At 45.2% G+C, this 20,421-nt stretch overlaps 1 protein-coding gene and 1 long non-coding RNA gene across 6 annotated transcripts in view; one reads left to right on the top strand and one right to left on the bottom strand.

Moving 5' to 3' along the window:
• Arhgap26 (Rho GTPase activating protein 26) overlaps positions 1–20,421 on the bottom strand; it is a 386,814-nt gene that overhangs the window by 7,017 nt on the left and 359,376 nt on the right. For 2 of the 5 annotated variants that reach the window (XM_085833661.1, XM_085833662.1), the window contains exons 21-23: positions 9,560–9,670; positions 9,395–9,424; positions 4,119–4,210 (exon numbers count right to left, since the gene is read on the bottom strand). In XM_085833661.1, the coding sequence (XP_085689787.1) occupies positions 4,119–4,210; positions 9,395–9,424; positions 9,560–9,670 (233 nt within the window). Of the gene's footprint in view, positions 1–4,118; positions 4,211–9,394; positions 9,671–20,421 lie in introns of all 5 variants that reach the window. The other 3 variants (XM_021150730.3, XM_021150728.3, XM_021150729.3) reach the window with 3 other exon arrangements.
• Positions 3,202–14,832, top strand: LOC115029870 (uncharacterized). The gene is made up of 4 exons (XR_003835433.1): positions 3,202–3,512; positions 8,345–8,467; positions 9,304–9,592; positions 14,582–14,832. It is a non-coding gene; the product is annotated as an uncharacterized LOC115029870 (long non-coding RNA).

The raw sequence follows: 20,421 nt of genomic DNA, 5'->3' as shown, positions 1-20,421 counted from the left end.
TGAGGGGCCAGACACTGTGCTAGGTTCTCATATATGTCCCCTTAGGGTAGTGACAGATTATCAATAAACATAGTGAAGGGGGGAGGGAGAGAAAGAAAGAAGGGGAGGAGAGGAGGGGAAAAAAGATGGGGATTTGGGTAGAGGGAAGGAACTCAGTTAGTTACAACCCAAAGGCTCTCATGCTATTAGCCAGGAGTGCTTAGAGCAGATACAAGGCCCTAAGACACAGAAAAGCTAGATGTGATCTCAGAATAGTACTCTATAAACTCCCTAGAAAGGGCCACACAGTATGGAAAACATAAAAACAAAAAACCATGGGGGTGGGGGTGTTCCAATAAAACTTTAATTACAAAAAGAGACAGTTGACCATCAGTTTGTGGAAATGTGCTCTGAAGCTGTGATGTGTAAAGTAAGATGTGTGTGCACACGTGTACATGTGTATGTAGAAGCCAGAGTTCAGTATTGGTGTCTTCCTTGGTCACTCTCCACATTATTTCTTGAGACAGGGTCTCCCATGGAATCTGGAACCCACGAACTTGATTAGAGAAGATGACTAACAAGCAACCGCCTGTCTCTGTCTTCCCAGCAACTGTGATTACAGACACTCTACCACATTTAGCTATTGAGAAAGGTGCTAGGGCTGAGGACTCATAGGACAAGCGTGTTACACATACTGATGTCTCCCTGACTCCCATCTCAAAACCTGAAAAGAGTATCCCAAGAACCCAATTTTGGCTATAGCCACATGAATTTTCTAGGTATCACTGATCACACTGCTTCCAGATGAATAATACACTCCTGAGAACACAAATTATTTCTCTTTCCAGTTACTGTCTAAGGTGCTGGTGAAGCGGGCAGTTTCCTGGTAGATTGGCAAGAGCTGACACTGGAGATATTTCCCAGTATTGCACATCTATCCCCTGCTACATAGAGGAGCTGACTAAGCACCACTTCAGAGTCAAAGTTTGGGCCCTGAAATCCCAAGGCAGAGAGATTAATGGTTACAAAACATCAGACTTTCACCTCAACACACCCTTCTCTTCCCTTCCTTATTCCATACATAAAGCACACACATGACAACAGTGGCCTACATGTCAGTAGGAAGCGTTAATCTGACAGCTGCACAAAGCATCCAGGCTACTGACATAGGCTTTGCCTTATCTCTTCAGAGTCTATATAGGAGCGATAGGAAATGGCCACTTCACATAATGTCATTATTTCCTTCTGTCATGCCTGATTTCTCCCACAGAATGAAAGTAGATTTTCCCTCTAGAATAGGACCCAGTGAAATATTACCAGGCAAAGCAGCCTAGAAAGTGGATTAGTATCTCTGTCTGGGGCCAGGATACAGCTCAAAGGATAATAACACTTCAGGTGCAAACTTGATGACCTGTGTCTGAACCCCAGAATCTCTACTCAAAGCCAAGGCAATGGTGTGCTTCCAAACTCCCGGAACTGCTAAGGTAAGATGGGAGGCAGGAAGAACTGGCTGGAAGCTAGCCTGGAGTCTGGAGCACACAGCAGAAACAAGGGAGATGCTGTGTCACAAAAAAGGTGGAAGGAAGTGACTCCAGACACTTCTTCTCTGACCTCCATGTGTGTATCATGGCATGAGCATGCCCACAGTCACATGCATGCACACAGTGTCAGCGTAAGAGAACTGGGCATGGCCCCCGGAGATTGCAGGAACCTGTGGGAAGGGAAACCAAACTTGTCTTTTGCTACATGTGCCTTCAGAGGGTGTGTGATGGTTACCTCATGGTAGTGGGAGGAGTCCCAGAGCTGGCTGGACAGAGCACTCCATTGGGAAGGGAAGGCCCTGGCGCATGGCGGTGCCTGCCTGACTTTGTGTTGTTGTTCAAAAAGGAAACTTAAAAATGAAGGGGGGTGTGTGTGCAAAGAGGTACATGCTCCTTGTAAAAATAGTCTGGCATTTCCTCAGACAGTAAATATGGAGTTACCACATAATCCAGCAATCCCAGGAGAACTTATTTTTTTAAATAGTGAAAAATTGAGAACCAGTAAGATACCCCAGCAATTAACTGGTGGATGTTCAAGTAAAAGGTGGTATAGCCACACAGTGAGATACTACTCGGCCATAAAGAGGAATAAAGTACAGATACATGTTACAACATGGATTAATGTGAAAAAAACATCACATTAAAAAAAAGGACATTCTGTTTCAAAGAACACATATTATGTAATTCTATTTGTATGAAATGTCCAAAGTAGGCCAATATTTGGAGACAGAATATAGCTTTAGGGGTAAAACCAGCATGCTAAAGGATATGGGCACGTGTGTGTGTGTGTGTGTGTGTGTGTGTGTGTGTGTGTGGCGTTATCCTGGAATTAAATCGTGGTGAGAGTTATGCACCTCTGAACATACTGCTCAGCCACGGCGGCTCCATCGGAGATGCCCACTCCGATGTGTCTGCACAGCTGGTCTGTGCAGGGCACACTGACCACGGCATGGTTTGGGGCAGTCTTCAGCTGACCTATTATACATGCCAGTCTGCTAGACTTATGAGCATCAGCTGCTGGCAGGAGAGGTAGCTGCGCTGGCTATTTTATATGCTCTGATTATTAAAGCTCCGAGAAGAAAGTCAACAGAGTCAAAGTTTCAGGACAGTACTTTGAACTTGGGGAAGCATCACGGTGGACCTTGGGCTTATCAGGACACAGACAGTTTCAAATTTGTCCCAACTGCTGCTGACCCAGACGGCCCAGGCGGCCCAGGCTGGAACTCTTCCAGCACTGTATGCTCTTTCCCACTCTGTCTAATCACGTCTGACTAATAGGTGGGCAGAATACAGGTTGTAGGATACACATGGTACCAGGAACTCTAGATTTGACAGCAGGCTCCAACAATATAAACAGTATGTACGGCTAGCTGATAAGTCAGGCTGGGACCATCTTAGCCAAAAGGTAAAGCTGCCCTTGCTTACAGATCGGGGTGCCACAGTCTTTTTCTAAGATAGGCACAAGATCCTGACAATAAATGAGGTAATATGCATCAAGTGCCACTTTATACACACTGTATATTAGCTTGATGTCCTTCCATTGTACCCTGTAAGGTAGATGTGTTAGCTGCTGTGACAGAGAAGAGAACCAGGTCACTGGGAAGTGATGCCATTGCTTCAGGTCACATCAGAGCAAATGGTCGGGCTGGAACATGTACTGTGGCCTGGCTCTAGGGTTCAGGTTCCCCTGTGCTGTGTAGGCACCTCAACTGCCCTCCACCTCTGCTCATTTTCTGTCACATGGGGAGAGGCAGGTCTAGGGCCAGGCAGGGGTGCCCAGCCAGATTGGTGTGCCCTTTGCCTCCACCCCACATGAGGCCAAGAAAGAGCCAGAGCACATGTCCGGGTTCTGGAAGCAGGCAGCTGCCTTTTTGGCTTGTTTTGAAGCAATCAGAACTTAATTGCTTGTGACCCTGAAGGAGAACTTCACCCATGGAAAACAACTGTCCCAGAAACTTGGTGTGTGCACAGGAATCCAGATGTTCCTCTTAGGTAAATAATCATGCCAAGCTATAGCTTCACTTCTTACTGTAAAGTATGCTTTTAGGGAGGAAGATGGAAAAGGAACGGGATAACGGTGCACCAAGCAGGTCCTGACTGCAGGTTTATGGAGTGCCACGATACATACTTACACCAGGATGCCAGACAAGCCGCTGCTGCGGTGTGGGTGACTTCACGATAGGAAGTCTGTTCAGTGTTCTCAAGGTTAAGGGAGGATGAACAGGAGGAGGTCTACTGCTTACACTGCTGTCTGGGGAGTGGGTCTCGCCTGCTGAAGACAATTCAGGCCCAGATCCCAAGGGGAACACAGGACAGAACAGGTGCAGTTAACCTCCTCTGGTATCTCTGCCCATCTGCCACCATCCTATACCCGGGTCCCTTGTCTTTGACCCTGTCTAGCCCACAAATGCTAATCACTGAGGTCAGGTACAGTCTCATGCAGAGTTTGAAACAACTCAGTGACTAGATGTCTATATGGGTCTACCCGATAGGCCAATACTCCGGAAGTCTGATTTGGGGGAGAGATACCCATGCCCCCAGGTAGGAACTTCAGCCATCTGCTTCCCCTCCATGTCTGTGAGGTGACAGGAAACTCACCATTATCGAAGACGGTGCCCGCTGTGAATGAGAGCTCCGAGTCGTGCTCAGCTTGGCAGGCGTACAAAGCCTTTGCCTTCCGGAACGGTGTGCTGTGTGCAGAAAGGCAGGTTTATTTAACACTGTTTTCAACCCCAGAAAGCCACAGAGAGTTCATGTTTCTTCTCTCCTTTCCTTGAAGCCACCTAGTCCTCTCTCCTGGGAAGAGCAGGACAAGGCAGCCAGATGGCAAAACAGGAGGCGGGCAAGTCAGGAAGGCCCCAAGAGAAAACTGAGGAAGAATCAGGAAAAGGCCACACGCTCTAAGAAGCCAAATTCTCCAAGGTCACCTTGTGCCCCAGAGAAACTTTACCTGGGAATTACAACATCTGGGCATGGGCAGAAGGAGCCTTCCTGGACAGAGTGCTTGCAAGTAGGAAGAGACCAAGGGCTCGGCAGATATGACCAACATGCTCTTGGAGGCTGGCAATGCCGGGAATCCAGGAGAAACTCCAGCAGAGCCAGGTTTCAGCCCAAGCAGGGGTGGCTATGAGTTCCCGCAAATGTTCTCCATTGCTGGTGGAGCAACATTTTAGAGATGAAACTCTCCAACCCCGAGAGGGAGCAAGGATGGAGGAGGTGTGTGAGGTGGTGTGTGAGCACACACGTGCACCAGTCTGGTAGTTTACAGAGGGCGGGGGACAAAAAGGGAGGGACAAGGCTGATCTCATGTCCTGTTTTGGGATCTCTTTGTCAATGAGTATTGACAGCACTCTCTGCATGTTATCAGAATGCCCTTAAGAATTGTTACGCATCCTATGGACTTGCGGATGGAACCACACATAATAGAATTGAAACTGAACTATCTGTATGTCACTTTCCAAGCGATTCTTCCATGCAGCCCGAGTTGAGGCTGGCACATTTCTGTGGTGAAAGGGCCAATCTTTGAGCTCTGGAAGGCATGTGGTCTCTGTTGTAACTACTTCATGCTACACTGCTGTAACACAGCAGCTAGAGACAACATGTAAACAAATCGGTGGGGGATACGTTCCAGTAAAAAGTTATGCACCAGAAAACAGGGGCAAAGTGTGACCATCACAGGCCGTCATGTGGTGTCATTTGTGAGGGTAAATTCCTGTCAATTTTGACTTTGGCACTGAGTACTCTCAGCAGTCTGCAGACTTTTCACAGGTCAGAATGACATCTAACTGTTGGAAGGCTGCTCTTTATTTGCTACAAGTGACTTTCTCCAAGTCATCCGATGGAGTACACTCTGGAACTCAGAAGCACATTTAAAAAAAAGCCAGAAGGAACACTAGCTTAAGAAATGAGTCAAAAGATGTATGCCATTTAATTTATCTTCACTTGACAATCTGAGAGGCTCGTGGGGCTGGTGATACCCCAGCTCCCAGTGTGCACTGGTTTCTAGTGGCCGAGGAGGAGCCTGGTCTCAGATGAGGCAGAGCATCCTGCATCTTCTGAACTGCTATTGCTCAGGTATACAAGTGCAGGCTCTCTTTGGCAAGGATGAGGATGGGTGATGGAAACCTAAAGTGGGGGCCATTCCTTCTAGTCTTGGGTCCTTGAAAATTGAAAAGTGGACAATTGAGAGAGTCTGTTATACAATAGGGTGAGCAGAATTGGGGGTTATCCAGAGTGTGTTGCCAGGGAAGGATCCGTTCCCTGCTGTTCTCTCTGGTTTCCTTATAGCCAAGGGTTGATGGTGGGAAGGGCAGACCCGGGAATGAGGAGGGAAGCCTTTGGTTCTCATTGGTTCCAGCTGGATGCAGCTCTTCTGGTCTCATTCCATTAAATAATGAGCTGCGTGCTGGCTAGCAAGGGCCCAGCAGTCAGTGCGTCGCCACTCAGGCTGGACAGAAGTATACTCCTCTCCTGCCTCCTGCCCTGCCTACGGGGTGACAACAGTCAGGAGGCTGTGAAAGGCACCTTATACTTATACCTTATACACAGCCGCACCTTATACTGTGTGGCTGACAAGCATGTGGAGCCTTGAATGGCATGCAGGGTACAAGGGGAATGCAGGCCATAGGAGCCAAGGTCGAGACCATGCTGAGGCAGGGCTGCCTCTGAGCACAGGGCGGCATAGGTGGACACAGGCTGAAGAGACCAGGGAAGGCAAGGTTTCTCTGGATAGGGCTCTCCTAGAGGCTACTCATTAAACTCATTAAGTAAAGGTATCAGAACAAAGGAAACAGGACTGTGTGGTAATTGGAGAACAGAGGCCATGGTCTCTAGCATCCATGATTATTACTTGAAGGGGTTCACAGTCCACCAATATTAAAAATTTTCAATTTAGTAATGAAACACTAAGAAAACAGTGTGTTAAGAGTAAAGGTGAGGGTCAGGAGAGAGTCTGTTTTTCTGTAACAGCTGACAATCTGTTAACAGTTGATTCTCTCCAACTACCTAAGGATGCACAGAAAACAGAGAGGCACTCAGAGAGGGACACAGAAGGGGTGTACTGTGTATGCATGAGTACACACACACACACACATTTGGAGTGCTGGGGATGAAGCCCCAGGCACTGTGGATAGCCTAGGCAAGCACTAATCTGCATGTCTAGCCCTAGAGGACATGCTTTTAAAGGGAGTTGTCCCAGAAGAATGGTCACCAGAGAAAGGACACCTAGTCAGATCTGAATTTCATGCAAATAATATTTTAAGTACATTTCCATAAGATATCCATATACTAAGAAGTGCATTTTACTTCTGTCCAATTCAAATCTAACTGAGTAGGCTATGTGCTTATTTGTTTTGCATATCTGGCAATTCTAACTGGGGAAGTTATGCCTTGATAAAAGTTGGCCATTGCTATCAGTCTTATAGCCGATGGAGGATCGTGTTGGCTAGCAGTTTGGGTTTGGATGCTCTGGCTCTGATGGAAGGCAGCACCGTGGGTTGTTTGGTTCCTGCCCTCTGCAGCTGGATACAGTTCCCATCAGAGCATTCTTCAGCACTGGGCTGGGCCTTCAAGGGCATGAACAACTTTGGAGCCTTCTGCTGGTTCACTTTTAATTTTTGCCTCTGAGCATGGAATGAGGCCAGGAAAACACTCAGAGGAATTTCCCTCAAATGCCCTTGCAAGCTTGCAGAATGACAACCCACTCTACACTGCATGCTGCTGCGGGAGGAGGGGCCAGCTCACAGTGGTTTGATCATTAAGGCAGTTCCCTGGGGCCCAGGTACAAATTAGGGGGTCTGATGTGGGGGCTTTCTTGGGAAGTGGACAGGCAGGTAGAGAAAGAGGGCAAACGTTAAAGTGGGTCTCCTCCGGGCCCGAGTTCTTCTGTGCAGAAAAGGTATCTCTACTTCTGAGCTTGAAACAAGAAGCTCCGAAGTGGCTTGAATGGAGAGAGGAAGCCATTCCCACAGGTTTCCAGGACCCCTAATTAGACCTCATTCAGAGTCTGTTGTTAAAAGCCTTGTCAAAGGAAGGTAATTTGAACTTTTGTGTTCTTTTAGTCAATTTGGGGAAAGGCAACACTAGACCTGAACAATGGGTGTACGCCCCCACCTCTTGGCTAGACACTGTAACAGCAATTAGGGACTGGAACCAGTTTCTGGTCTCCTAGTGGGCCGTCTTTTCCAGCAGGGTCCTGACCTGTGCTTATCTTAGCATAAGCAGTAACTCGGTGACACCCAATTTCAAGCCCTACTGTGGCCTGCCTATTTCAAAATGACAGATTCCTACAGGATAGCATCATATTGGTGCTCTTCTAACAGAGGCCAGAGGAGGCAGTACTGAGCAGCCATTTACTTGCCTCTAGGCCAGCCCAACTCTCCTAATGTCCATTTAGGAGTGCTATTTAATAACTGAGTGAGCCATTGTAGGTGTTCTGGTCCAGGTCCTCACGGGTCAGTGACTGACCTAACTGGAATCATGCACATGGTTTCTGGTGGCTAGAAAGGAAATGTCTCCTAAGTGCCTAGGAGTTACCTAAGGAATTCACAAATAGCTCAAGTGTTAGGAAAACAGTACCTGATTTTTACTTTAACTAGGGGGTGAGGAGAAAAAGAACATACTGCAGAGCCATCTCTCCCATCGTCTAGGACCAAGCTATGTGGAAAGTCACATCTTACCCAGCAGCAGAGCTGAGGGGTCGGATGGCACAGAACCGTCACTGGGGATGCCCAGGTCTTTAGACTAAAAATGCTGGACAGACGGCAAGGACTCCTAACTCTACCATGGCTCTCACTTGATGAAGCTACCATTTTCTTTTTCTGCAGTATGATTCAGACCATTTGTCTTCTGGTTCTCACATGAGACAGAATGACACAATAGACGTGAAGATGCCCACGGGAGAGTAATTCATGTGCTTGCATACACAGACAGTGTGGCTTTTCCAAACAGTGAGTATCAGCTTTATACATTAGGTGAGCTTGGGTGATGGGCTCACTCCGAAGGAGACTAGGTGGGATGCAGAATTCTAACCAAGGCCAAGGATGCCCGTGGTGCTTCAACCTGGACTCTGCACTTGGCTTGTCTGTGAGATGCTGCCCAGTGAGGGCTCCAAACAGCAGAGGACGTCTGCAGGGCCCTTGTTCCCCCTTTTCCCTCAATTGCAAGGGCTTCTTTTCTACAAAGAGCTTAAGAGCAAACCTGCGCCACGTGGCTGTGAAGCTCTGCAAGGCAGGACTGCAGCATGGCCCTCTGGGAGAACAACTAGGTCAAGTTGTTCAAGAAAGAGGCGGTGCCTATTCCCATGAGGACTCAGGGTTCATGACCTAGAGAGATACAAGTGGGCTGGGAGGCCAGAAGATCCCTGGAGTACGTGGGGCTAGGGAGGTGGTGCCCTGAGGAATTTGAAGAGAAAGTGCTTCGTGTCTCCGACTTTTATTCTGTGTTATATTCCTCTCTTGCTCAGTGGATCTGGTTTCAGTGGCTAGCTGTCTGTGCTCAGGGTTATTGGCCCAATCCATAAGCAAATGGTGCCAGTTACTACCTGATAAAAATGTGACAAGGAAGGGCCAGTTTATGCCTCTACACTGACCCCTAGAATATTATCTTCCACCAAAACATGGAGAACCCAACGATTCAGAAAACCATTCAAAACAGGTGCTATTTTTGGAGACCCCCTGTTCCAGGCAGCAGAGGTTAATTCAGAAATGTGGGTAAAGGTTGGAAAGGGTAGTTTAAAATGCCATGCAAGGCCATGCGTATTGTGCCTCTTGGTTTTGTTTCTTAGGACGGGATCGCAGGAGAGCAGAGGAGACCCCCAATGTCCCTAACCAGCTCTGCATACACAGGGACAGGTCAGTCATCATCCGCAGTTTTACCTGGAGTCTTCACGGACCGCTTCTTCTGGCCTGTCAAAAAGCAAGTGCAGGTTTGGATGGCAGGGAACAAAGTTGACGAGGAGGCTGAACACTGCATGAAGAGAGGACCAAGCCAATGAGAGAACAAAGGCAGCAACAGAAAACCAAACAAACCCTGCCACAGACCTGATGGGGGATGAGTCGCTGGACGTGGATGAGGTGGGCATAGGGCTGGATGGCGCCGAGAACATGGGCCATGATGGCGAGAGGGGTGAAGTTGGGCTTGGATTCGGGGGGCTGCAAGACATAACAACCAGAAAACTCATCAGCACATAGGGAAGCCACGATGGGAGCACAGGCGGTTCATGGGAGGCCAAATGACAGGGCGCTAGAGCAGAACACAGGAGCATCAAAGTCCAGAGGCATGCTGTCAAGTCTCCGTGCTCCAGGTCAGTCCTCTGCATTTGAGGTACTGATGCACAGACAAGCCTCTTTGGCCTGTTTCGCTAATGCTTTTTAGGTAACTTGAGGTTCTCCACTATCTCTTTACCACTGACCACTGTGGACATGCAGTGGACCTACCTACATGAATCAGTATACATGTATTTTGCTGCCTGCTTTGGAATACACTGACCTTGCTCTCGTCCAGCCTTTAGCTTTTCACTGTTGTGTGCTTTTAAAGTTATGTCTCAGCAGAAAAGAATATTTTTTTTCTGGGCCACAAAGGCCATTCAGCCAGAAAACAATTTCCTGTTTACATTGTTAACTACATGGGCTGTGTGCCATGTAGATCCAAGTGTGCATTAGGAACACACTAGGGGACAGGCAGGATGGATACACACCTTTCAGAGACAGCGCTTATGCCTGTGAGCAGCTCCCTGGAGATGTGCGGCCCAGGTCTGTGCTTCCTCTTGTTCGTAGATGCTCAGAGAGTAACCCACAACCAATAGGCAATTTTTAAAATGGAACCAAAACCTCAAATTTGTCCATTTCATAATGTGATGGGCAGCTGATCAAAGGGTCGGAGAGGAGGGGTTGAAGTTACCATAATCTGCCTCATACATTTTAGTTAGTCATGTTGGCCATCTTACTTATTTCTGCAAATTATACAATCACTTTAGCACCTAGGTGAAAGTCACATTATGTGACAGAAAGTGCAAACACAGAGGGCTAAGAAGATGCGGAGTGTAGCTAGTCATAGAACCGGCCACAGTCCCTGGAGATCTTCAGCTGGCAGCTAGCTGCAGATGGGAATTTAGCAAGAATATGTGTGTGTGTGTGTGTGTGTGTGTGTGTGTGTGTGTAAAATGCTGTAATATGAACACCTGTGTCAGCATTCAGAAAAAGCTCTGTGTGAAGTTCATATCCTTGACACTGATGAAACATTTAATTAAATGTCAGCATGAGTACTGTTCCTATAGACTATGAATCTCGTGAGCAAGGAAGTATTGTTCTTTTGCTGTAGCAGGACTGTCTATGTAATCCCTGCAGGTATTAAGAGATAACTAGTAACTACACTAGTGGCACTTGCTAAGATACTCAGCAAGCCCATAGACAGGCACTGCTGGAATTTCCACTTCACAGATGTGAAGCCCTGGGCTATGGTAGCTAGGCTTGACAGTCTTTAAGTGACAGGGCCAAGATTCACCCAATGCTCTGACCCAAAGCCTGGGTTCTCGTTGCCAGCATTCTGTCTCTGGGAACACGGTTCCGCTAGGTCTCCAAAAAGCTGCTTAACCGACCCATGGCATTAGTGGTTCTCTTAACCACTGATTTATGAGTTTCCTTCAGATGTCTACCACATTTGTAAGGGAGAATGGAAACATAGTAGCTGGTTTGGTAAGACTCAACACATAGTAAATTCCAACAGGCTCCATGGTCCTGTCTCCAGGGTCCTGTCTGGTAGACTCATCTAGCAGATGGAATTCATACAAGGGAAGAAATAAAATTCAAGAGTAGATCCTTTTATCAATTTCTTCAATCCGTCAATGACTCATTGATGAGCACCCATAATGAACAAGACGATAAGTACAACTTACTAAAGCTCCTGGCTCACAGAGCTTAAAGCATGTTTGATGAGATGCAACGGGTGAAAAAGAAAAGCAGCAACCAAGACAGAAAGAATCACTGTGGGAGGTCGGCGACTCTTGCTATTGAGTTGAGCATCTACTCCTGGGGACCTTCACTTCAGGAGCAGCTGTCCCTCACCTATGCTGTGCAGCCTCCCTCAGTACTGAGCTGCCAGCTGAGGTCATGCTTTCTTAAGTCTCTCTCTGTCCCACTTCATAATGTGCCAGCCAGGAAGGCCTGAAAAGAACTCCTGGATCATGGCCAAAACCAGAAAACTAAGTGGTACCAGGGGAGGGTCAAAGGAGCAACTTGGGCTCAGAGGCCTGGTCTAATCTGTTCCTGTGGTAATACCACCCAAACAATTCAAAAGGATTTGCGAAATAGTTTAAAATTACTTCTTTATTGAGGAAATGCCTGTAGCTTCCTATCTCATCTGTACGGGAAATACAGTCTGGGAATACAATATGGGGTTCTGAGTGTTGTTCTATATCCTCAGACATCTCAACAGTTCCCGGCCAGGAAAACATGGCTGAAATTATCTGGGGGTGGGGGAGGGGGAGGGTCACTGTAACTTCTGTAAGAAGTGACTCTTCTCATCTCTTATCAACTGCTATAATATTAACTGCTCTTTTAAATGTCTAACCGTATTTTATTTGTTTGCTTTAGTCATAGCAATAACATTTACTTGCTATGAAGTGACCAGAATTTAAAATCTATTACCTCTGTGCTGGCATTCATTTAATAATCACACGCACACTCTTCAGTACTTTTTATGATGTGTTCAACTACTAAGGCAATTATGTTTTTCAGTTTATACTTCAGAGACGTGTCATAAATGTCCCTATCAATAGCACCAGCACCCATTTTGATATGCTGAAGAGAGCTTATAACAACAAAAGGGTTGTACGTATAGAAGTGATCCCCTAAGAGACACAGAGACATTCTCCTTTAGTTTTGATGGAATTCATACGGCATATAGGAGGGACAGAGCATGAACAGAGATGATGATGATGGTGGTGGTGGCCTATATGTGTACAACCAACACTTTTCTCTTTACTACAGCAACAGCTGGTTATAGGTTCTTAATTAAAATGACAAATATTAACAACCAACCAACCAACCAACAAAAACCTCTCACACCATTACAATCCCAAACAAATCAGACCAACAGAAAATGGTCAATTTCACCTTCGGCCCTAAAACCTCCAATAAGAAGTTCTGGATTCTTTTCCCACTAATAAAGCCAAACATAACAAACAACAGAGGTTAGAATGGGAGGAAATAACTTTCTAACTAGAGTTTGAGCAGATGACCCCTATAAAGGCTTCTCACAAGCCTCAGCCCAGCTGGGTAGTTCCCAGTTGAATACCCCAGCACATTTTTCACCCTAAATATTCCTGGAGGCCTGCCAAGCCTTCATCAAGGCCCAACTGCAGCAATAACGGCTTCAACTTTAGCTTGGAAGCAACATTTACTGAGCTGCTTTGCATCGAATTGGAAGGCTTGCATCAGATGTAGTGTGCTGGCCCATGGTGCCCTCAAAGGGAGTTTTCTGCCTAGGCGGTTCCTTTGACATCCCACACAGTGAGAGAGTTACAGTTTAGGAAGAAGATAATCGGGAGGCTTGGCACCCTGTGAGGTTGTGGCTGATAGTTCAAGTACAGTGTGTAGCAATGTCATCAGCTCGACACCCTCTGTGCTGAGTCACTTGAATGATAGGACGTGTGCTGTCCCAGCCAGGGCATGCTTACCATGCTGTGAACAGCGCTACCTGAGCAGGCTCCCAGACCCAACAGAGAGGCAGCAGACCCTTTCGGGTCTTTACACCATCATTATAGGGCTTGTATAAGAGGAAGGGTGCTCTTACTGCAGACATAAGCTCACCAATCAACATGAAGTTTATCTTGGGTGAGGGATGTACGACACAGTGTGTTTATCTACAAGACGCAAGGCCTTGGGTTCACTCTATACAGCACAGGGGACAGAAAGGGAAGAGGGTTGATCTTTCCAAATTCTTATAACCAAGTTATGATTTTGTATAAAAATGGAAAAATACTTAAAAAAAAAGAAAAGCAGTGAAGTTGTATATAATTTACAGAACTGATAATCACTTTACATCTTAGCCAATGCCTTCTGACTTTTGGGATCAGCATAATATTATACACATGACTATCAGGTTGTTTTGTTGTTGATGATGTTACTCAATAGAAGGATTTCCAATGTCATTTAATAGGCTCTAGCAGATTTTCAGTGGCGACAGGGCATTCTATTTATGGTATATTGTATGTAGTCACTCTGTGTGTAATCTAGATTGTTCTCCCCTTTTAGCTAGTATAAATAGCTCTGCCATCACATCCTTATAGAGGATCACTGCCTGTGTGTCACCAATTGTTTCCTCAGCATAAATTCCTGGAAGTAACATTAGTGGGTAAAAGGTTAGGGATCTTCTTTTAAGGGTCACAAATATATCCTGCCAAACAGCTTTGCAAAAGAGATCTAGTGAATGCATTCCAACAACAGAGAGCATTATCATGTCCAAAAGACCAGACAGGTTGCTTTGGTTTTAAGATTAGCTTAGATTGCCCCCGTCCCTTTCCTGGTATTTCCAGTGATGTAAAAATGAGTGTAATATCCTCTCGGTGCTCTGTTTCTACATGGAAGCAATATTTATGTCTCTAAATTATACCAGCCTAATGCTAAGAAGTGAGGGAAGCACACAGACAGATAAACAACCACACCAAGGAACAGTGAATACCTAGTTGAGGGTGGGGCGGAGTCAAGATAGTATTCAGCTAGTCCAGAACTCAGGAAGACTGAATAGAAGGAATGAGGAGAGGGTAAAGGCTCCCGAGCCAGCATCCCACTGTGGAGGAGACATAAACCTTGCATTTATTCCTCTGTCAGACGTGACCCATGATCTGTAGCCTACATGCCTGTAGTTCAGGCCTCGGCCAGAGCTGGCCTTCAGACCTGGAATTAATACTGAAGCCATTAAAGCCAGTCTCGTCTGGCCTTATTTATATGTCTTTATCCTCTCCCCAATAAGGTGATGGAAAAGCCAAAAGCATCCTGGGTAATATAATTGCAAATCAGTGAGCAATGGTTTCCTGGAAAACATCCCTTTATGATTTTCCTTAGGATATCATGCAAAGAGCAAGGAAGTCAAGCAAGTTGGGCGAGCAGGGCTGCAAGGAGCGCTGGTCATCAGGATGACAAGAGTGGGTCTGAGCAAACGATACAGAAATAAACAACTGAAAATCACAGACTCCATCATGGTGTGTACTCAGCACTTTACAGCAGACACTGTGTATATGCCAACCTTTAGGAACTTGCAAAATGTGATTTCAACTTAACAAGTAGAAAAAAAAAAAAAAAAGAAACTCATATGCCCCTGAACCCCTTTCTGTGTTCTTTCGTGACTTACAAGTATGTTTCTATATTCATACAGATTCTTTCTCTTTACCCATTATATTTTATATACATTTAAATTCTGATAATTACAGAATGATTCCTTGTTTTAATGATGCTGGCTGACAAGATTCCCTTCGGGTCTTAATAGTCAGGGGCAGTTGCATTCAAAAAATACTTTTTCTGGTAATTTGCATTAAAAATACTCAACTAATCCACAACAGCTTTTCTGCTTTCCAGCTTAAAAAATTCTGAAGGGTAAGTTTCACATCAACTTTAAACTCAGATGCTGTGGGTAGAGAGGAGGAGTAAGCCCAGGCTTTACAGCAAACTAACAATCTTAGCAGAGGTGTCTACTGTCTACATCTCACTCAGTGAGCAGGGTGAATCTTCTCCAGAGATGAGTAAGAGAGGGGAACTCTCAATTTTGAATGAGATGCCTGGACAAGAGTCCTAGCTCAACCACTCACTGCAAAGAAAGCCCTCAATGGAAGAAGACAGAGGTGCTAGGCCCAACACTTCAGTTGTGCATGGAGTACACAGCCCATGGGGAGCTCAGTCACTCCTGGTTTTTAATTACACACTCATGTATACCAAAACTGGTTCCTAAAATTAAATATATTTGTTCTCTTTCAACCAAAGAAAATTTATGAGTTATAATGCTATTTATAGGATGCCTTGAACATTTCTTTTTTGGAGGAAACACTGTGAGAGTTTAGCATTAGCTATTATAAACTATCTGAATGTTTACAAAGAAGTCCCACTGCCTCCTTAATAGGCATATTGCTATCCTACTCTGAATATAGGAAAACTGGCATTGTCTATCTAATGAATATTTTTACCTACAAAATAAAATTCATGAAAGAAAAGAAAAGACAGTGTCGCTGGACTGACTCCTGTTCTACAGTAAGTTACAGCAATTGTTCTGATGTTAGAGAGGTATAAACATGGCTCTTAAAAATGAAATTTGCAAGCATGGATAAGAATAACATAAATATAGCACTCATAGATTAGATTTTCTAAGATAAAAATGTAAGGTGTCCTTCTATAAATAGTACTAAAATAACTGGGTACCTGGTAACACTGGACCTCCTATCTCACACCATACAAATCAAACAATTTCCAGGTAGACTATAGATCTAAATACCAAAGGCAAACAATAAAGGTCATAGATCCAGGGTGGGATTTATCTAATAGTGTACTGTGAGGGAAGATACAGGTAGACCTGATCATATTAAAACTTTAACTTTGAGCCAGGTATGGCACCATGTCCGGGCAGTCCCAGGGCTTGAGGGGGCGGGGCTCACAGGAGGATTGTGAGCAGAGGCCAGCTTGCACTACGTAATGAGTTCAAGGTTAGTATGATCGTCTCTCAAAACAAGAATCAACACAATTAAATTCCCCAATAAAACCCAAACAAGTGTATTCGTTAAAAGATAACCTTAAAAGAAAGGAGAAAGGTCTCTGACACATAAACCAACATGGAACTCATCGCTGGTTTCTTGAACTACTACTAACAAATAAGAGGTGCCCAGTAGACAAAGAGCAAAGAGTAGAGACTTTAAAAGGGAAAGCCAAAGAGAAAGTGCTGTGCTTTTCTGTAAGCCAGAAGAATCCACAAGAGCCACAGCAAGGCAATTCTACATGCCTATAAAAGGACTAGAAGGTGGGCTTCAAATACAGAGAAGAAGGCTGGTGTTTCTCTTGTAGAACACCGGAGACACTGAACTCTACTGAAGGGGAGGTGGAAATACACGTGGCTACAGCCATTCTGAGCAACATGAAGATGGCGTCTAGAGCCCAGCAGCTGCATTTCCAGGGGGTCCCCTAGAGTACTGGGTGCGCACATCCAGATAGACAGACATGAGTACTATGCAGAGCAGGGCTGAGGAGACGGCTCAGGGGTGAAGTGCTTGCCCTGCCAGCACAAGGACCTGCCCAGAAAACGCCAGTTGAGGCGTTCACTAGAACTGAAGGTGCTTGTGAGTAAAGTCTGGCTCCCTCCCGAGGAGCCCCACCTGAGGCTGTCCCCTGAACCACCTCTGCCCAGAGTGTGCAGTACTATTAATAGTTTGGAAGAGTAAAATGTGGAACCCTCAAATTTCAGGAAAAGAAAACCGGAAAGTACTTTTAGTGTCTTGATATAACAGCACAATTTATCATAGCAAGGGTGAATGAGTAGTGTGTGTATGGGTGGCCTTTAAAATTGTAGAGCACAAGAGACTCGACCTGAAAACATTGCAATAAAATACTGCTTTTATAGAAACATGCTATCTACATTATTCCCAGATTCCCAATTACCAAATTTACCTATTCTATACACTTTACTTCTAACACTGAAAAGACAAACAAACAACTGGGTACTTTAAGGGCAGTCGAGTATCTGCCTAAGAGGAGTGAAAACTCTGGGTGACATGTGACTGTGCTCCGGCAAGGCATGGCTCAGTCTTTATGCTGCAGCTTACACACTGTAAGTGAACTTTCCAAGTCTGTGTGCATACATCTTTATAGTTCTGAAACATCTTATTTATCCTTATTTTATATGTATGAGTGTTTTGGCTGCATGTATGTATGTATGTGTACCACATGTGTGCCTAGTATCGAGGGAGATTAGAAGATGGGTTGGAGCCCCTGGAACTGGAGTAATGGATGGTTGTGAGACACCATATGGGAGCTGGGAACTGAACGTGGATCCTCTGCAAGAGCAGCAAATGCTCTTAACCCCTGAGCCATTGCTCCAACAGTCTCAGTCTCTCAGTCTCTCAGTCTCTCAGTCTCTCTCTCATTCTCTCTGTGTGTGTGTGTGTGTGTGTGTGTTAAGCTTTATGGTTTAAGTAGTTTTAGGGTTATGATAGAATTGAACAGAAAGTCCTAAGTTCCCTTGTCCACAGACAAACACTGTCTCTGTACTTTTAAATAGTTTCCTGTACTGTCTACCACCCAAACTGCTCGCTGTACTTGTTAGGATGTTTGAGAAGGCCAATGGATAACTTAGATTTTGTGTCACCAATCCGTGCCATGGGTACATTTCCATTTGGCAGCTCCCAAATGGCGCTGTTCTCCACCTTTTCAGTCAGGTGCCATTGAGACTCTTCTTACTGCACATTTATGCACCCAAACCAACCTCCCTGCCCTGCCCACCTCACTGAGAGTTTATGCAGACTATTTTAGGGATTTTTTTTTTTTTTGCTTTCTTTAGTGAAGTTAATACAACCATCTACAGCCTCTTTTCTTTACTGGCACAAAGGGCAGTCAGGGAGGATGTCTCTGATGTCACATTCTGAGTAGGCTGGAAAATATGTTTTGGCCACAGCAAGGGGCCAGACCATCTGGCACACTTTTCTATACAGTCTCCTCTCAGGGAAGGTTTCCTGTCTGCACTACTCAGAGGTGAGCAGGGTGAATTTTTAATAAGAGCCAAAATGTTGACTAGCAAAAACAAAAGAGTATCTAAAATTAGCAGTGGTGGTCTCAGATTTTTTAGCTTTTCAGTAATTCTGTAAAGATAAAATAAGGAGTCTAAAATAATATACCGTTCAGAGCTTCCAGCAATAGAAAAAGGGTTTCTACTAATGACATCAGCTAGAAGGGTTAAATACTTATAACCATACCTCCGATACCACAGAAGGCCTATGAGACAGAGAAAGAAGAAGAGGCGAGCTCTGATGCAAAGGCCAACACTCTCCAACTCTCCTTCCTTCCTTCCAAGTGAATAGCTGACTCCTCTTGAGTTCTTACCCCGTAGTGTAAGCATGTGGAAAAGTGTTGTGCTCCGATTCCAGGCTACTCGAATGTCTTTCCTATTCTAGCTTCAGTGCCGGTCCTGCTCCTTCAGTGTGCACAGCAGCAAAACTCCTGTCTGCTCACTTTCCATGAGTTCTCCTGATACCAGGGGTGCAGGGGCAGTGGACTTTACTGTGATCTCTCAGCCCCCTGTGTTTTTAGCTCTGAGGACTTCCTGACTTGACTGTAAAAAACTTTGAGTGATTTTCCAGCAAAGTTACCTTTCACTAGGGGAAATTAAAAAGAATTTTAACATCTGTGAATAAAAACAAATGGAAGGAATAGGATTTTCATATTCTCTTCCAGTTCTTATACTTCAAACAGTGTTGTTGATAGAAGTAGATGCACAAGACAGTATTAATTATGATGTCACAAATTAGCATTTCTGATTCTGCTAAATTTGAGGGGGATCCAAATTGATTCTGGAGAACCTATGTGTTACTAAGCAAAAATTAACACAGAACAAGACAAAAATGTATTTTATTTTTAGCTGGTTCTTTCAGAAATTTGTGCAGTGTTTTGGTAATATTTACCCCCTCTCCAGACACTCCAACTCTCTGCAGCCCAGGACCCATGAAGTGTACTTGGTTGGCTAAATCATTTTGGTGATGATTTTAAAATATAACTTTTGGCCGGGCAGTGGTGGTGCATGCCTGTAATCCCAGCACTTTGGAGGCAGAGGCAGGTGGATTTCTGAGTTCAAGGCCAGCCTGGTCTACAGAGTGAGTTCTAGGACAGACAGGACTGCACAGAGAAACCCTGTCTCAAAAAACCAAGTATATATATTTTTTTCATGTAATTTTTCTGCTTGAAGTATTTCAATGCTTCCTCACTGATCACAGGGTAATGATTAAGACCTTCTCAAAGGAATAGCCAGTTTTGTTTCTGACCCATTCAGCAGCATACTATAGGGACACAGACCTCCTAATCACACTGCTTAACGGTTTACCAAATGTAACATAAATCCCTTCCCCCAGCAGAGTGGCATGTAGAAATTCATTTTATTACTGTACAGCAGCTTCCCCAGCTCCTTCACCTGGAGAAGTTCTTCCCCACCCCAGTGTCACTCACATCACTGCAGGGAGACGAGGAACCTCCTCCCCACCAGTGCAGTAGCTGCTCCACCGATGAGCAGAATCTGGTAACCATGTACTCACATGGGAAAAGTCTCAACACCCACCCTTCTGGATCTAACACCTTAAGTGGACTGCAATAGGGGGAACAGAGATCTTGTTCCATAATTGCATAGCTCATATTTGCCAGAAAATGAAGTTTTAAAAAGAGAGGATGAGAAACAATCATAAGATGTGATTCCCTGGATCCAATTGTACTTAAGGTTAGAGATATCCTGAGACGTCTTCAAATGCACACTTAGAACCTTCACCCCAACTCTCCAACCTACCCAGGTTTCCCTCATTTGAAGGGCTCTCATAGTGAGGACCCAAAACCCCTTTCATTACTCCCCTCTTTTGGGATTTTACCCCTCTTCCATGCTTCTGGGGATTGAACTCAGGGCCTCAGCACCCTGGGTGAGCACTCTTCAACTATACCCCCAATCCCTTCGAGCACACTCATGCGTGTGTGTGTGTGTGTGTGTGTGTGTGTGTGTGTGTGTGACAGAGTCTTGTTATATCTAGTTCAAATTGGCCTTATGGCTTTGAACTTAAGATAGTTTTGCCCTCCTAAATGCTAATGTTACAGCTACCCACCCCCCATTCTTCCTCCATCCCTTCTTACCTTCTCTATCCCCCTTCTTTTGAGACATATCTCATGCAGCCTGGGTTGGC

This window comes from Mus caroli, unplaced genomic scaffold (genome assembly GCF_978045245.1).
Source record: "Mus caroli unplaced genomic scaffold, Mus_caroli_1 scaffold_19, whole genome shotgun sequence".
In the NCBI taxonomy this organism is placed as follows: Eukaryota; Metazoa; Chordata; class Mammalia; order Rodentia; family Muridae; genus Mus; species Mus caroli.
The sequence above is the reverse complement of the archived record's forward strand: the minus strand, read 5'-3'. Positions and strand labels throughout refer to the sequence as shown.